Raw genomic sequence first — 17804 nt, 5'->3', positions numbered from 1 at the left:
CCTTCTTACTGCTTAAACCTGAAACTACTCTTCCGAATGCCTTGCAACTGTTGACTGTCAAAATACGAAGCTGTTCAGACAACACCCCTTTTCACATTTCCAGTAGAATGGAAATTTCCACGATTTATTAACGATGGTTGTATTCATAAGGCATTATCATCTAAAAGCATACTACAATTTCTGTATATAACATTTTCAGGGTTCAAGCTTTCACAGTATTTTAAATATAACATGTATGCTGCTATGTTGCTGTTGGAGTTTGTTTAGCTAAGTTTTACCTAAATTCGTCAGGGGCGGAGCTATACAACAGGGGAAACACCTAAGATGAAACATACCTCGTTTAAGGGTGTGCCCACCTAATACACCTAAGTGCAACTCAGCGCGTCTGTCCACAATATTATCTTTCGCAGAGAAGTTGTCCTCTGCAGCTGACTGTACCATCAGATATTGGTTTCTCACCAGGTAAACAATTCTATTAAGATAATCGCGATAATCAGACGATCTTGATGATAATACTGACATGTTCGAAGCTGGCGTGTTGCGTTATTTGTTTGTTAATTTTGCGTGTCACTTCAACTTTGTGTCAGAACAGTTAAATGTCTTTTGAGAACTGTTCAGCTAGTCTTAACACAAGTTTTCAAGCTGCTGTACTTTGATAGCCATTAGTACACACTATATTTTGCAGCTTTATCAAAGAAATGTGCCAAAATGAAACTTTGCCAAAATGTGTCAGTTTGATTTAACTGTTATTGAACATATTGACTTAATAACACGTATATGTTGTTGAAGTTTTAAATTCATTAGTTTGCAGCATTTAGACAGGCTGACACACCAGTGACCATCGAAACGGTGTAGTTCTGAAAATTTTAAAACAGTTTTTCCTCTTTGTGCATCTAGATAAATCTAACGCCCCTCCCCTGTGTGGTGTATCTCTGTCTGTATCCGTATATGTGTGTAATTGTGTTACTGCACAATTACGCAACCGGTTAGCATGCGGAACAGGTAGAGTGCTCCTCATCTCCTTTTGTGGGTTGGAGGAGCCACCCAGACTGAGTCATCTTGTATTTGTGGGGGAGGAGAACTTGCCCTCAGGGCATTCTATACCCAAGAACTCTGTGATGAGAGCAGATCTTCTTGTGGAAATATCCCAAATGTTCATCCAAGGGACAGTAAAAACAGAATCCTGTTAGGACAGGAACTTCTTGCTTTACCAGGCCAAACAAGGTTATGCATATTATCCTATAACTTAACTCTGTGATATGCAGGTTTTATGACTGGAGTGACAAATATTAATAGCTGACATGCATTATCTATAGTCTCAGACTAATTCCCAGTCCATTTCCTGCTTAACCCACACGAGGCTAACTTTCCAGAGGAGGACACACAATCCTTGAATTGTGAACCTGTTTCTGAATGCCTTTACTGACAAGATTGTGTTTTAAGGAGACATAATGTTGCTTGGATTCATGAGTGAGGTTGGGTTATGACTGACCGGTGATGGTGTTGACTCTCTCGCCAGAATGGCCAATCACCCTGAGTTTGCGAAGGCAGGGAAGAAGCCTGGTCTCCAGGTGTGGAGGGTCGAAAAGATGGATTTGGTGGCTGTGCCTGAAAACCTCTATGGGGGGTTCTACTCCGGAGACGCCTACCTCATCCTCAATACGATCAAACAACGGTCAGGCAATCTGCAGTATGATCTTCACTTCTGGCTAGGTGGGATTTGGATCTGCTCCAACAAAGTGTCATTTAATCAAATGACCATAACTTTGGGTTTAGCTGATGTGCCATTTTTCCATGTGTTTACCTTCAGTTAACATGACCTGTTTAATGATACGCGAGCAAGAGACAAGCCCAAACTTTTTGGAAGAAAAAAAAAAATCCACCAAATTTTTTTTTCACCAGGTGCCGAGTGCTCTCAGGATGAGAGTGGTTCTGCTGCCATCTTCACCATCCAAATGGACGACTTCCTCGGCGGAAAACCCATTCAGTACCGCGAAGTCCAGGGCTACGAATCCAAAACATTTGTGGGCTACTTCAAATCTGGACTCAAATACATGGTAAAAAAATGTTTTCCACAGAACAATTTACACATTATGTTCCCACAGTAAGTCCAAACTTGTAGACTGAAGAGGTTGTTTACTGTAAAATTAATATATAATCAGTGGAGAGGAAGTTATTTAGTTAAGAGTAGAAGCAGAAGTGGAAGTAGAGGTAGAAGTACTTTATTTGTCTCACACACACACACACACACACACACACACACTGAGCAGTAAGCAGTGCAATGGAGCCTCTGCAATTAACCCATCCTAACACCAATGAGCACACACACACACACTATGAGCTGGGAGCAGTGGGCAGCTGTTGCTGTCAGTGCCCAGGGGCCAACTCCAGGTCTTTTTGCCAGTGCCATGGTCAAGGTCACTGACAGGAAAGATTCAGGATTCACTTCTAGACATAAAAACTAAACACTAAGCAATATAATACAATGATAATATAGTACAATAGAGTACAATAAAAAGAGTAAGGAAGTAATACATAGTAACAGTACAATGAAAAGTAACAGTATAATGAAAGTGCGGTACAGTGATAATACTTGCATAAGAAATATTAACAGTGTAATGAAAAGGTGCAATGATGAATGATAATGATAAAGTGATGATGATAATGATAAAGTGACCAAAAAATTCCAGTGCAATTATAAGTCCAGTGCAATGATAAAATCAGTGCAATTATAAATCCAGTAACTAGCACTGTTGCCTCATGGGAGTAGTAATCCTAGCATGCATGCCTTTGTGGTGGGAGGAAACCGGAGCACTCGGAGGAAACCCACGCAAGCACGGGAAGAACATGCAAACTTCACGCAGAAAGGACCTGGGACAGCCAAGATTTGTACCCAGGGCCTTCTTGCTATGAGGCAACAGCGCTAGTTACTGGATGTGGCTTTGTTTGCTCTTTGCTTATTTGTGATATCTCAAATTTAACCAGAAGTCTCAATTATTTTTAATATTCTGACCTCAGAAAGGAGGTGTGGCCTCGGGATTCAGGCACACAGTAACCAACGACGTGGATGTTCAGCGTTTGCTCCACGTGACAGGCAGGCGTGTCGTACGAGCCAGCGAAGTCCCTGTGAGCTGGGACAGCTTCAACCAGGGAGACTGCTTCATCTTGGACTTGGGTGCAGTGAGTTAACTTTCAGTTAATTATGATTCATTTTTAGGTTTTTCTTAATCCTGTAGTAGCTTGGGCAACTGTATAACTGTTGATGGGAAATGTTACCTAATCCAACTAATAAAATACACAGTCCCAAACCTAATCCAGTTTTAAATTATTTTTCTATAAGCAGTTAGCATTAACATACTACCTACAAGGTGCTACGGACCTCCCCACACACACATTCACACACACACACACACACACACACACACACACACACACACACACACACACCCCACACACATATATATTTATTGCTCAGTTGCTCTTTGTAATTCTCATAATTTGCTCTAGGACATTTATCAATGGTGCGGCTCTAAGAGCAATCGTTTTGAGAGGCTAAAGGCCACCAATGTCTCCAGAGATATCCGGGACAACGAGCGATGTGGGAGAGCGAAGCTGCACATGTGTGAGGACGGCTCAGAGGATGAGAAGATCCTGGAGGTATGTGGAGACTCAGCAGCTGCTTTCCATCATTTTATCTATTTTATTTTGATCATTCAAGATGTTCAGAAGTATGACCGGTCATTCTCACCAATCATCATAACTTATCAGTCTGTTGTGCTCGGTTTGTTCAAAGCTGTTCCCATATATAGAGATGACTATATGTTGAGGTGGAATGGTGTTCCTTTGTGTGAGTGGATTTTTTTTTTTTTTTTCAGATTTTAGGACCAAAGCCTGATCTTCCAGATGTGCACACAGAAGATGTAAAAACTGATGTGTCAAATAGGAAGATGGCCAAATTATATAAGGTAAGATATGAGGTAGGACTTGAAGATTTTTTTTTTTTTTGCGTTACGAATGACCAATGAATTCACCAATCAGATTCTACCATCACTTTTCTGAAACAAAGGTGTCTGATGCAACTGGTGACATGTCGGTAACAGTGGTGGCAGAAGAAAACCCCTTCTCGCAGAGTGCGTTGGAATCCACGGATGTTTATATTCTGGACCATGGTTCCAACGGCAAAATATTTGTCTGGAAAGGTTAGTTGAGGGATGAAAAAAGCTTTTCTTTCACTTAGGTGGGTTTTGTTTTTTTTTTAGTTGTTGTTGATTTTCAGTAGCACAGTATACCTCTTAGTAGGCACAAAGAGCCTCTTTTATTCGTGCATGTAACATGCAACAGATTTTATCTCTCAAAAGCCAATACCATGACCATTGCAAAAGGCAACTAATGATGTATGGGTCATGGACCACCACTTAACAAACAACCAAACTCAAACATCTGGCAAAGAAGTCAGTCTGTTCAATCATCTCAGGATTTTCAATTCTTTCTCTGAATGTAAGTAATATACATTCAATAGTTTCACGATAAACTCTTTTAACATCTAAACACAGGAAAGGATGCAAATAAGGAGGAGAGGAGCGCTGGGATGAAGGTGGCGGAGGAGTTCATCCATAAAATGGGTTACCCCAAACACACTCAGGTCCAGATCCTCCCAGAAAACGGCGAGACCCCTCTCTTCAAGCAGTTCTTCAAGGTCTGGCGTGACGTGGATCAGACTGTTGGCATGGGAACTGCATACGTGTCCAATAAAATCGCCAAGATCGAGAAAGTTCCCTTTGATGCTTCAACTCTGCACCAATCAGAGGCCATGGCAGCTCAACATGGCATGCTTGATCAGGGCAATGGGGAGAAGCAGGTAACCATAAAATGTGACGTGTAATTCAAAAGTCAAACCAGCATCAAGCCAGTGCAGGGACTATGAAAAGGCCAACTGCCTTCTCACGTCATACAATGCACTGAGCAAAAAATATTAAACCAAATTTGACTTGCTGTATTGAATGGGTATCATAAAACGATAGAGCTTGAATCTGGGCAGTGTCTCTCCTAAAATATGTCTTTTAAACAGCTGCATTCTGGTTTTATCTTCTCAAAGATTTGCCGCATAGAAGGATCGGACATGGTTTCCGTAGACCCTTCCATGCACGGTCAGTTCTACGGAGGAGACAGCTACATCATCCTGTACACCTACCAGCACGGAGGTCGACAGGGTCAAATCATCTATATATGGTCAGTAGTTCAACAGTAACTCAACACCCTACTCCAGGTATTTGCTGGATACAGGCTTTTGAGAAGAGTGATATGGGTCATTAGACTAGTTTTCAGAACAATGAGGCTTGGATCTAAGCCAAGGGCTTTGTCTCTTGCTGTTGCTACAAGCGTACTCCAGTAACAGAATAACTGTCTCTCCTGCGTATCACTTACCTCCATTAGATGTGGTCTATTCAGAGTTGAACCCGAGCAGTGAAAGCATTGGTGCGCTATTGCTGCTCGTAGACTAAAAAGGGATATTTAGCTTCACCGCAAAAACAGAAAAGCATGTGTCGTTTATCTCAGGCAAGGAGATGACTCCAGCCAGGATGAAGTTGGAGCTTCTGCCATATTGGCAGCCAAGTTGGATGAGGACGTTGGTGGAGGAGCAGTGCAGGTACCCACCTCATTCTGTTTCAAAATTTCACTCAAGTTCATACATTGTGTACTGTTCTGGAATAGACTAGTTGTGCGTATTTGCTTTAAGGGATAAGGTTTGTGGCGTTGTCTTTGTGCTCAACAGAACTGTATAGTCTTCAGTCCTGTCTAGTCTTCATCTTCAGTTAAGAACTGTAATAAACACTACAGCACACACAGTATGTCCGTCTGTGGTTGTTGACGTATGAATGTGTGTGTTAGGAAGAAGGAGTGCAGACATTAGACTTGGATTGTTCTGTCGTTGGTGCAGGTGCGTGTTGTCCAAGGTAAAGAGCCCCCCCACCTCATGAGTCTTTTTGGAGGTCAGCCAATGGTAGTGCACAAGGGCGGGACTTCCAGAGATGGTGGGCAGACCGAAGCTGCGGAGACACGCCTCTTCCAAGTGCGCGCCAACACAGCAGGTTTCACACGAGCTGTTGAGGTGAGTGACAATACACAGTAGTGAATGCAGAGAGGGAGGCGAATTAAGTGGACTTGAACTAATTTGAGGTACACCTTGTAAAAATAGTAGTTTATTTCCACAAAATCTGGTTATTCACATCTATTCTGTTCAGTTTTGTGATTTATATTGCCCTTCATTTATGTTGTTTAAGAGATGATCCAATGTTTTATTATGTATGTTGAGTTTCCAGTGGCTACTTATCTCTGCCTCTCTCTTTTCACTCTCTCTCTCTCACTCTGTAGGTTGATGCTGTGGCCTCAAACCTGAACTCCAACGATGCGTTTGTCCTGATGAAGCCATCCGGCTCTGTGCTGTGGGTGGGTCATGGCACCAGCGACCCTGAGAAGCAAGGAGCCCAACAGCTCAGCAACCTTTTGGGCATAGAGGTCACAGAGGTCACTGAGGGAGATGAGGGAGGTAGGTAGGCAATGCAGGCAAAAGCATTCTAACAATTTCTTGGTGTGTTTCTGTCACTTTAGAGGCCCTCTGCCCAGGAGTCATAAACATTACGTTTATAGATCGGGTCAGAAAAAGTTTAATAACCACTAAAGTAAAAATGGTGTACGTCTGGATTTCTTTATTTATCTCTGCATTTCTTTGATGAAGATGACTTCTGGGATGCTCTGGGAGGAAAGAGCGATTATCGTACTTCACCCAGGCTGAAGAACAAAATGGACGCCCATCCTCCGAGGCTCTTTGCCTGTTCCAACAAAACAGGGCAGTTCCTGGTGAGTGTCATATTACTGTAACCTTCACCTACTGCTGCTGCTGAATCCTGTGTAACATTATACCTACAACCAAGCTACAACCAAAGGATGGATTAAAGAGAGTAATTCAGCCTTTGCCAATAATTACTAATTCTTCTTTGTGTCCTGAAGACATTCATACAGATCCGTTGTATTGCTCCATGTGTTTATTGGCCTGTTTTTCACAATATTTTTTTTTTCTCGGTGTCTTTCACACAGATCGAGGAGGTGCCCGGTGAAGTGACCCAGGACGACCTGGCTCCTGATGATGTCATGATTCTGGATACCTGGGATCAGGTAAACAAGCCTGAGGCCAGTGTGAAACCAAAACAAAGGCTGGAACCATCACTTACTGGCTGCGTTTATCTGAAAATTAAATGACCTTTTCAATTATAAAAAAAAAGATATCAAAATATTAATTCACTAAGTTATTCATTTTTTTGTGTGTTTTAATTATAAATATTTAATCTGGCATGATCATAAGATTATATATTTTTGTGATTCCTTTTTTCTCTTTAGGTCATGGTCTGGATTGGAAATGAGGCCAATGAGGAGGAAAAGACTGAGGTTATGACTTCAGGTAAGGAGAAAGAAAACGTTAAGCTCTATTACCACAATGGAGCTGATGAATTACAGTTTACCAGGCTTTGTAAGTGGATGGGGTTTTTACAAAGCAAGATTCAGAGCAACACTCACACCTTTGAGAGTTATCTCATATCAAAATTCTAATCCTGGGTTATCATATATCAAAAGCTTGTTCTAAAACTTTGTACAAAGCTGATAAAGTCGTGAGGATAACACAAAAAAAAAAGAAAAAAAAGACTGTGATGTGACGATAAATACAAAGTCACATGATGGCTGACTGAGTTACCGCTCAAGGTTGATTGACAGGTTACACCTCCCCAACCAAGTTTATTTCAGTCCTTCCCCTGTTTCTCTAGCTGTCCGTTACATTGAAACCGATCCAGCCAACCGAGATCCAAAGACGCCAATCGTAACTGTGAAACAAGGCTTTGAACCCCCTACGTTTACCGGATGGTTCCTGGGATGGGACCACGAATACTGGAACAGCGACCCGCTGCAGCGAATAATGTCTCAACTGGAGCTGTGACCAGTTCCAGCAAAGTGATTAGGATCAACTTTACAGCGTAAGGGAGCCGATTATTTTTGCTTATTACATATAAAATCCACCATCGTAACTGTTTATACTCCAGTAGTAGCAATCATGTCACCATGCAACGATACAACTAAGTTTGTGCACTGCACTTATTGTGTGAACGTTTATCAAATGTACTGATATGACTAATTACATCTTGTGAAAAAGTTACTGGTTCTAGCTGTACCCACTGAACAGAGTCTTTGTTTTCTGTTCCTAGGTTTGGCGTGATGGCAAACTGCTGTTGGGTTCTTCTTGTTTGCAGCAGGGATCTATTTTCTTGTGTGTAAATCGCCTGATTCCTTTGGCTACTTTTGCTTTTGCAGTCTATGTCGGCTTCTACAGCACAACATCACACTGTTTACAATTACAAGACTTTTACCCGATATTTTTTTCATAGCTGTCTTCTGCAATTGCAAATTAAAATTTATTAATCTAATTCTTTCTCATGCACTGTTATTCCACATTAACAATCAAAGTCTTGTTATTTTGTTCTCCCCCGTCATTAATTTGCATTACAGGTAATTCATTAAACATAAAAAAGAATCAAGATTTGAGTGATTCTATGAATTTACTGTAACAGCGTTGCCCTGCTGTTGTGTCTTTTAAGAGTTCTTCAGTCAGTTTTAACTTTGGATTTTAACTCACTGGTAAGTGTCACAAACTGGTGTGGAAAAAAGCCAAATATGAGAGACAACGAGATAAGAAAATAAACACGTATATTTCCCCTCAAAATACATCCTAATACATAAAATGATTTTTAAAAATAAAAAAAATGAAACAAACTGTAAAGTATCAGCCTCACTGTGGCTACTGCATCATCTTTTTTTTTTTACATATTTATCTGTTTTGTTCTTACTTTATGTATTTAAAGGGACACTTTGGGAATAATAACAGTTCCACCCAACGGTGAACAGTGGGGGGGGGGACAACATCAACAACAACTACAGAAAAACATTGTCGTCATTATATATTCCATGCCTTTCACAACATAGCAAATATGTGCACAATCTGAGGGGAGAATGTTGCCCGACCGAAGAAATTTGTTAAGAACGCTGTTCAAAACAAACACATTTTAACCAAATCTTTTTTCCTTAAAACTGAACTGTTGTTTGAAAAAAAAAACACTGATAAAAAAAATAAATAACAAAAGAAAGCATGACATTCCAATGTACTTGCAAGTTTAACTGGATTACCCCCCTCCCCCCCCCGCCCCCCTTGCCAATTTCGACCTATTTGTGGCCTTTCTGAAGTCCAACATGTATTACATTTGCCTCAAACTCTCTTTTCATTTTTTATCATCATCTTCATCCTCACATATGACCAAAGATGTCACAGAAGAGGAAGGTCTCTTTTCGGGTACTGCTGTTCTTACTTGCTGAGCCACCTGAGGCGTCATCCGTGGCTGCTTCCGCTTCCAGTACAGGCAAAACTTTATCATGTAGGAAATCAATGATTTCTGAAATAAAAGGTGAACATGAAATACTTTTTTTATTAAAAAAAAAAAAAAAGCCTATAACTAATTGTTGTGTTGATTAAACAGGACCTTTTTGTTAAATACTTGTTAAATTGAGCCATAGCTTTATAAAGATTTATAAATCTATAAATCTTTACTATAAAATATTCATGAATAAGGTTTTATAAAATGATTACAGAATTACAGCAGTTACACAACTGACTATAACGCACCTGAATCATAGCATTACATGTTAAAAATAATAACAACGTTGGGATATTGCAAAATGGCTAAAAAAAAACAACAACAACAAAAAACCCAAACCTAAAATGAAGACTCACCGTCAAAAGATTTTGTTTGCCAATGGGGGACACGACACCTTTTAAGTTTGTGGAAACGCTCTCGCACATAGGCTGGAAGGACATCCCTACAAAATTAAATAACACACCCGCCCCCGCCCCCCCAAAAAATGACACAACATGCACACATATGCAGGGTACATGCAGTTCAACAGATAACTCTAGAGTCGACGACTGGGTGAATAAGGTGTGTTAGAGTAGTGAGAGACCAGACTCTCAACACACTCTTTATAACAGTGTGGCTTCTGCCGTGTGATGAGAAAATACAGCGTCAGGCTTACCCCATAGTGTGTGTGAGATCCTCCCAATTCACATCCACAATGTCTTCAAGATTCATTTGATACATCCTGGAAACAGAATAGTAGAAATACAATTCTTCAAAAACACGCACACACATACACATGAAGACATGCGGTCGAAAGTGTTTATTTTATTTTTTTTTATTTTTTTGCAATATTCTTTGAATTGAAGATCTTACGCTTTAATGAGTTGGATTTTCCATTTTCTATTCTGCTTTCGGTCCTTAACAGCATATGGTGACATTTTGGCCTTCACAATTGACATCCTAAGACCAAAGCCGAAAATGATTCATCGAGTAACATTTGTGGGTCATCTGTGTACCACATTAAACTCCACAGTGTGGGACTTTGTTACAGCAACGACTGAAAATCTGTGCAAGTCAGTCACGGATTGGGTTTAGAGATTCAAGCATGGATAGTCGAGGGTTTGAATACCAGGTAAAAACAGAACTGTGATTCTTACAACCAGCAAAAAATAACTGACGTGAACACGCACGTAAAAAAAGCACCTTACTCAGACTTTGTGGAACAACTTACCATTTCACCCGACACTGCGTACAGGCACGAGTCTTTACTTTTTTTGCCAAATGTGACCAGGGAAGATTGGAGTACAGGTCTGTGCGGCTGATCCTGGCTGTTCCAGGGTTTCCTTGGGCTTCGGGGTCCAGTTTGCTGATGATGTGATCGCGAACAGCGTGCAAAAGACTCTGCATTTCTTCATCACTCCAATGGCCTGTCTTCTTTTCTACAGAACACAGATATTGTAAGACATAATCTAGTCAACCACAACATATCCCAATTAATTAATAAATGTGTAATAAATATTAGTGTCTAATTAATTAATCAAATGCCTCTTGGATCATTTACAAGTATGTTGAGCACTATTACATTAGAGGTTGATACCCCCACACCCCCCCCCCCAAAAAAAAATTAATATTAACATAACCTTTTAAACAACAACCAAAATAAAAAAATTAAAGACAACGAGAAATACCAATACTACAATATTTTGAAAAAACCCTTTATCTGATACTGGCTGATGGACCATGAGCCATGTACACTGACTTACTGAGCTGAGAAAAACACTTCTCCAACGCAGCAGGATTTCTGCCGGTCAAATCGCTGAGTTTCTTCCAGTCATTCCCATGCAAACTGTGCAATTTACAAAGGGATCGAATTTCTTCTTCTGTAAACCTTGTGAGGCAGAAAAATGTCACTGTCATCAATATCTTTGCATTAGAGCTAGTTTCTTTCAAACATGCTATCAAGCTGAGTAAAAAAAAAGTTTCCTACTTACTTGCCCATGTAGCCTCTGTCATTAAATAAGTTTCTCCCACGCACGTAAATGTTGTGACAGGATCGTGGGATTCCTTCAGCTTTGGACACAAAAGTTCAGTAGATGCTATTTAACAAGAAATACTTTTATTTATGATTATGTCTGACCAAGTCACAAAAATGTTCAGGACTCTTCTTGGTTTTCAAATCAACCAACCACTGCAGTTAGTTAACACCAGGTTAAAGAGAGCATCCATGTGTTCTCCCAAGTTCTCTCTCAAGATCAGCCTCTACTTATTAGGTGAACACCCCCCCCCCCCACCACCACCACCATACCTTGCCATACCTTGAAACAACCACAATATATTTGTTTTGCCCTAATCCACCACAAATTTCCTTTATCATCATACTTCAGGGGAATACCTGACAAATTAAAAAAGCAAGAAAGTAGAAAGCCAGAGATCCAAGAGCAGTAAAGAGAAGCCATAAAATAGTTTCATTTCCTAAAAGCTTCTGACAGCTGATACAGGCCCTGCACTTAAACAATAAAAAGCTGAAGACATGAGACCATATATATCATATACGTGGGCCAACTCGACAGAACATGCAGAAAAATTAACAGTGGAAATGAGACTCACAAATTCGTTCCAAGAACTTGTTGTCCCTCTTTGCCTTCCTTATGCTGCTCTCCTCCTCTGGGAAACGTGAAGGATAGAAGAGCTTGACTGCGTTGTTGATTCCTGTGAGAGCCATGAAGTCTTTGACGTTCTCGACTAACCTCTCGTTCTCTTGCTTGAAAAAGCGGCCGCTGCGCAGAGGGATGCCTGGAGAGCCCGAGAAGATCGAAGCCAGTAAAGGACAAACTCAAAACAAAATGATACACTATTGTAGTTCCAAAGCCTTTGTGGAAGATCTACATGCTTGACACCGGTCTCACCAATCTGAAATACAATCGCTCTTATGGAGCAATTTCATACAAACTTTCATGCACATAAAACTGGGTGAAACTGAATGTGCACCAGTGTTTCCAAATACCTCACTTATTGACCCACATCTCTGCATATATTATTTTTTCACCTGCTTGAATACACTTCACCCAGCTTATAATACTGTGGATAATACAATGATGACTGAAATTGTGTATTAGAGCATGGACAGACCTAATAACTCGGCGGATACCCCTACAGTAGGATTTGGAAACACCGATATTATTTCGAAATAGTATTACTTTAACTCCTTAGATTATGACAACTAAAATTCCATTGACTCAGTCTATGGAATGTTCCGATCAATGCTTACCTTTCCTTATGAACTCTTTAAATCTAGGCAAGTCATATGTTAACCCAGTTCTGATCTGTATAGAACCTTTGCGTTCTACATTGGGAACAAATTCCGTCAGTTCAGCCAGTTGTTTCATCCTGTTCAGTTCTCTCTTGTCGCTCCTCTGTTTGCTGTTCTGTTTGCGTTGCTGTTCATTTTCCATTTGCCTTTTTGCCTGTTGTGTCAAGGGTTTTGTGTACAGTGTTATACAAGACTCATCCTCTCCATTAAAATCTCTTTTTCTTTTTCTTGGTGTCTCCTCTATTGGTGCATCTTGAGTAAAGGATTCCATGGTGGACTGGTCTGTTTCTGTCTCTTTCTGGTTTTTCCTCAGCGTCTTCTCTATTGGTACATGTTGTCCTCGTAGCTGTTCGTTCTCCTTTTGCCTTTTTGCCTGTCGTGTGAAGGGTTTTGTGAACAGTGTTATATGAGACATATCTTCTCCATTAAAATCCCTTGCCTGCACACTTGAAATCTCTATGTCTTCTGAAGTACCTCTTACTTCTCTCTCTTCATTCTTTGGTCGGGGAGTCTTTACTCTTTGTCCTTCTTGAATAGTAGCTTCCACAGCTGAGCTGCTTGCATCCTTTTCAGTGGCGGTCTCCTCCGATGTCATTTCTTCAATAGTAGGTTCCTTGGTGGAGTCATTTATTTCGTTCTTTTTTCTTTTTCTTGGTGTCTCCTCTACTGCTGCATCTCGAGTAAAGGATTCCACAGTGGACTCGTCTGTTTCTGTCTTCCTCTGCTTTTCCCTCAGCGTCTCCTCTATTGGTCCATGTTGAGGAAGGAATTCCACGGAGGACACGTCTGTTTGTGTCTCTTTATTACCTCTTACTTCTCTCTCTTCATTCTTTAGTGGGGAGGTCTTTACTCTTTGTCCTTCTTGAATAGTAGCTTCCACAGTAGAGCTGTTTGCATCCTTTTCAGTGGCGGTCTCCTCCGATGTCGTTTCTTGAATAGATGGTTCCTTGGTGGAGTCATTTTTTCCGTTCCTTTTTCTTGGTGTCTCCTCTACTGCTGCATCTTGAGTAAAGGATTCCACGGTGGACTCGTCTGTTTCCGTCTCTTTCTGCTTTTCACTCAGCGTCTCCTCTATTGGTCCATGTTGAGTGAGGAATTCCATGGAGGATGATTCTGTTTGTGTGTCTTTCTGTTTTTCCTTTTTTTTTATTGGCGCTTCCTGAGTAGAGGATTCCACAATGGATTCACCTGTCTCCCTCTCTTTCTGTTTTTTCTTCTTTTTTTTGGTCAGCATCTCCTCCACAAGTGCTTCTTGAGTAGTGGGTTCCACGGTGAACTCATCCGTTTCCCGCCCTTTCCATTTTTTCTTCTCTTTTTTTATTGGCATGTCCTCTATTGGAGCCTCTTGAGTAGTGGCTTCCAGGATGGACTTGTCTGTTTGTGTCTCTTTATTACCTCTTACTTCTCTCTCTTCATTCTTTAGTGGGGAGGTCTTTACTCTTTGTCCTTCTTGAATAGTAGCTTCCACAGTAGAGCTGTTTGCATCCTTTCCAGTGGCGGTCTCCTCCGATGTCGTTTCTTGAATAGAAGGTTCCTTGGTGGAGTCATTTATTCCATTCCTTTTTCTTGGTGTCTCCTTTATTGGTGCATGTTGAGTAAGGAATTCTACAGAGGACTCGTCTGTTTTCGTCTTTTTCTGTTTTTTCTTCTTTTTTTCACTCGGCAGCTCCTCTATTGGTGCTTCTTGAGTGGTGGGTTCCACGGTAAACTCTTCCGTTTCTCCCTCTTTCTGTTTTTTCTTCTTTTTTTTTGTTGGCGTCTCCTCTATTGGTGCATCTTGAGTAAAGGATTCCACGGTGGACTCGTCTGTTTCCGTCTCTTTCTGCTTTTCCCTCAGTGTCTCCTCTATTGGTCCATGTTGAGTGAGGAATTCCGCAGAGGACTCATCTGTTTCTGTCTCGTTCTGTTTTTTCTTCTTTTTCCTCAGTGTCTCCTCTATTGGTGCATGTTGAGTGAGGAGTTCCATGGAGGATGATTCTGTTTGTGTGTCTTTCTGTTTTTCCTTTTTTTTTATTGGCGCTTCCTGAGTAGAGGATTCCACAATGGATTCACCTGTCTCCCTCTCTTTCTGTTTTTTCTTCTTTTTTTTGGTCAGCATCTCCTCCACAAGTGCTTCTTGAGTAGTGGGTTCCACGGTGAACTCATCCGTTTCCCGCCCTTTCCATTTTTTCTTCTCTTTTTTTATTGGCATGTCCTCTATTGGAGCCTCTTGAGTAGTGGCTTCCAGGATGGACTTGTCTGTTTGTGTCTCTTTATTACCTCTTACTTCTCTCTCTTCATTCTTTAGTGGGGAGGTCTTTACTCTTTGTCCTTCTTGAATAGTAGCTTCCACAGTAGAGCTGTTTGCATCCTTTCCAGTGGCGGTCTCCTCCGATGTCGTTTCTTGAATAGAAGGTTCCTTGGTGGAGTCATTTATTCCATTCCTTTTTCTTGGTGTCTCCTCTATTGGTGCATGTTGAGTAAGGAATTCTACAGAGGACTCGTCTGTTTTCGTCTTTTTCTGTTTTTTCTTCTTTTTTTCACTCGGCAGCTCCTCTATTGGTGCTTCTTGAGTGGTGGGTTCCACGGTAAACTCTTCCGTTTCTCCCGCTTTCTGTTTTTTCTTCTTTTTTTTTGTTGGCGTCTCCTTTATTGCTGCTGTTTGAGCAGTGGGCTCCACGGTGAACTTATCCGTTTCCGTCTCTTTCTGTATTTTCTTCTTTCTTTTTCTTGACGTCTCTTCTATTGGTGTTTCTTGAGTAGTGGGTTCCATGGTGAACTCTTCCGTTTCCCCTTCTTTCCATTTTTTCTTCTTTCTTTTTCTTGGCGTCTCCTCTTTTAGTGAATGGAGAGTAAAGGATTCCACGGTGGACGTGTCTGATTCTGTCTCTTCCTGTTTTGTCTTTTTTTTTCTTGCCGTCTCCTCTACTAGTGCATCCTGAGTGGAGGATTCCACGGTGGATTCACCTGTCTCCCTCTCTTTCTGTTTTTTCTTCTTTATTTTTGTTGGTATTTCCTCTGTTGGTGCCTCTTGAGTAGTGGGTTCCATGGTGGACGTGTCTATTTCTGTCTCTTTCTGTTTTTTCTTCTTTTTCCTTGGTGTGTCCTCTATTGGTACATGCTGAGTAAGGAATTCCTCGAAGGACTTGACTGTTTCCGTCTCTTTCTGTTTTTTCTCTTTCTTTCTTGGTGTATCCTCTTCTGCTTTTTGAGTCGTGGGTTTAATGGTGAACTCATCTGATTCCCAGTCTTTCTGTTTTTTCTTTTTTCTTTTTCTTGGGGCTTCATCCGCTGGTGCACCTTGAATAGGAACTTCCACAGTCCGCCCATTTATTTCACCCTGTGACTCCTCCACAGGTACTTCATGATATAACATCTTGTCAGAAATACCCACACGCTTCTCTTTTGTTTTGTTCTTTTTCTTTGGCATCTCCTCTCCAGTCACCTCAGAGACTTCTTCTGACATTGTGTCGCTCTCTCTCTCTTTTCTCCTTTTGTGCTTCTTCTTGCACTTCACATTCTCACCATTTAGGTCCATATATTCCTCTTGGCCATCAAAAACATCTCTAATCCTTTTTTTCTTCTTTTTCACGTTATTTTCCTCAGTTCTTTCTCTCCATCGCATCGATCCATCGCCCCTTTCATGTCCTTCAGTTAATTCCGAACGTCGATTCGCGGGACTCCATTCTAGAGGAAAACAATCCGAGTCTACTGAATCCATTTTCTTTGAGGGCCCTTTTATTTGATAGAAACTGAAGTAGGGAATCTACACAGAGCGACAGAAAAGCAAAACCAATTTAGAAACAATTAGCATTGAGATTTCCATCTGCATCAAGATTATTAATTACATCCGTGCTTTAATTACCGTTTCGCTGATTTTTGCATACATATCGTCAAACATACAGGAAAACACGTCGATAAAGCAATTACAAACGGTGTTTTTATTTAGCTAAAATGAAAACATGCAATTTCAGTTCATTTTTAAATTATAATGAGCCTGCATACAACAAAATCTGGCAATAAGACGTCCAGAACTTAAACCACTTAACGAGCAAATTACTTACAAATTATGGCCATAAGAAAGAGTGTAGATCAAAACACGCCGATCAGGTCTTCACATTAACTAAGTGCATGAAAACCGCGCTTCTGTTCATACCCCCCGGCAAAATGCCGCACGGTGTGCATTAGTGATTTCGGACACAGAGATAGATGCATTGGTGGTACGGAGTGACATCATGACCGGGAGTTAATCGTAAATCAGTGTGGATTGGGCTAGCTATGAGTTTACGAGCCAGAATGTGTTTGCTTATTTCGTCCAGAGCTTACATGGAGATAAAATAAGGCAGGTGACCCCCCGCCCGCCCCCAAAAAACGTGAGGAATAATGTACAACGAAATAAACCCTGAAAGGTTGATGCAGGTCTTGAATCACCGTGAGGGGGTTAATTTCGCTATAATGACCGGCTCGCCTATCCCGCTTATTACACGGCTACTTACTAAAGAAATCAATAATTTGTCACAAAATATTGATCTAAATATGATTTTATTGATTTAAAAATGATTTTATTGCTTCCGCTAAAAAAGCAGCTCCATAGCAACTGTCAGTTATACATAGCAGTGGAAGAATGCCTTAATTGACCGATCAGAATCGAGTAGGCTATTCAACAAAGCCGTGTCTACCACAAGGATTCTGGGTTTTAGTGATGTATGCAGTGTTACTTAAAACAGTTGGCTCTGACAGATACTACTAGTAAACATCTTTAACTTTAATTTAGTGAAGGGTCAATTTTACGCTTTCCACTAACTCTATTCTTGCTTACAGAATTTCATACTGCCACCATCTGGACGGGAGCGCAACAATTCCTCACAACGACACCTTGTTTATTTCATAAACGACTAATGTAGTTTTCAATAAGAAAATTAGACAATGCGTCAAAAAATACGAGTACGTATGATGGTGATGACAGAGAAAATCATGCGCCTCAGGGTATACATTAAATGTCACAAACGATCCATTTTCGACAGTCCTTTCAATTTATGAATATATTGTTAACTGTCTGATCT

At 40.8% G+C, this 17804-nt stretch overlaps 1 protein-coding gene across 1 annotated transcript; it reads left to right on the top strand.

Annotated features, from left to right (window-relative positions):
- Positions 1–1517: 1517 nt before the first annotated feature.
- gsnb (gelsolin b) lies at positions 1518–7987 on the top strand. Its single transcript, XM_030791230.1, has 15 exons — positions 1518–1713; positions 1903–2057; positions 3019–3180; positions 3508–3657; positions 3876–3965; positions 4067–4199; positions 4554–4858; positions 5096–5229; positions 5557–5647; positions 5939–6109; positions 6373–6547; positions 6737–6858; positions 7096–7173; positions 7396–7456; positions 7818–7987. Exons 1-15 carry the CDS (start codon positions 1521–1523, stop codon positions 7985–7987), a joined length of 2190 nt encoding a protein of 729 aa, XP_030647090.1. The 5' UTR covers positions 1518–1520.
- Positions 7988–17804: the final 9817 nt, after the last annotated feature.

Source organism: Chanos chanos, chromosome 14 (genome assembly GCF_902362185.1).
Source record: "Chanos chanos chromosome 14, fChaCha1.1, whole genome shotgun sequence".
NCBI classification, from domain to species: Eukaryota; Metazoa; Chordata; class Actinopteri; order Gonorynchiformes; family Chanidae; genus Chanos; species Chanos chanos.
Note: the sequence above shows the minus strand (reverse complement) of the source record. Positions and strands in the feature narration are given on the sequence as shown.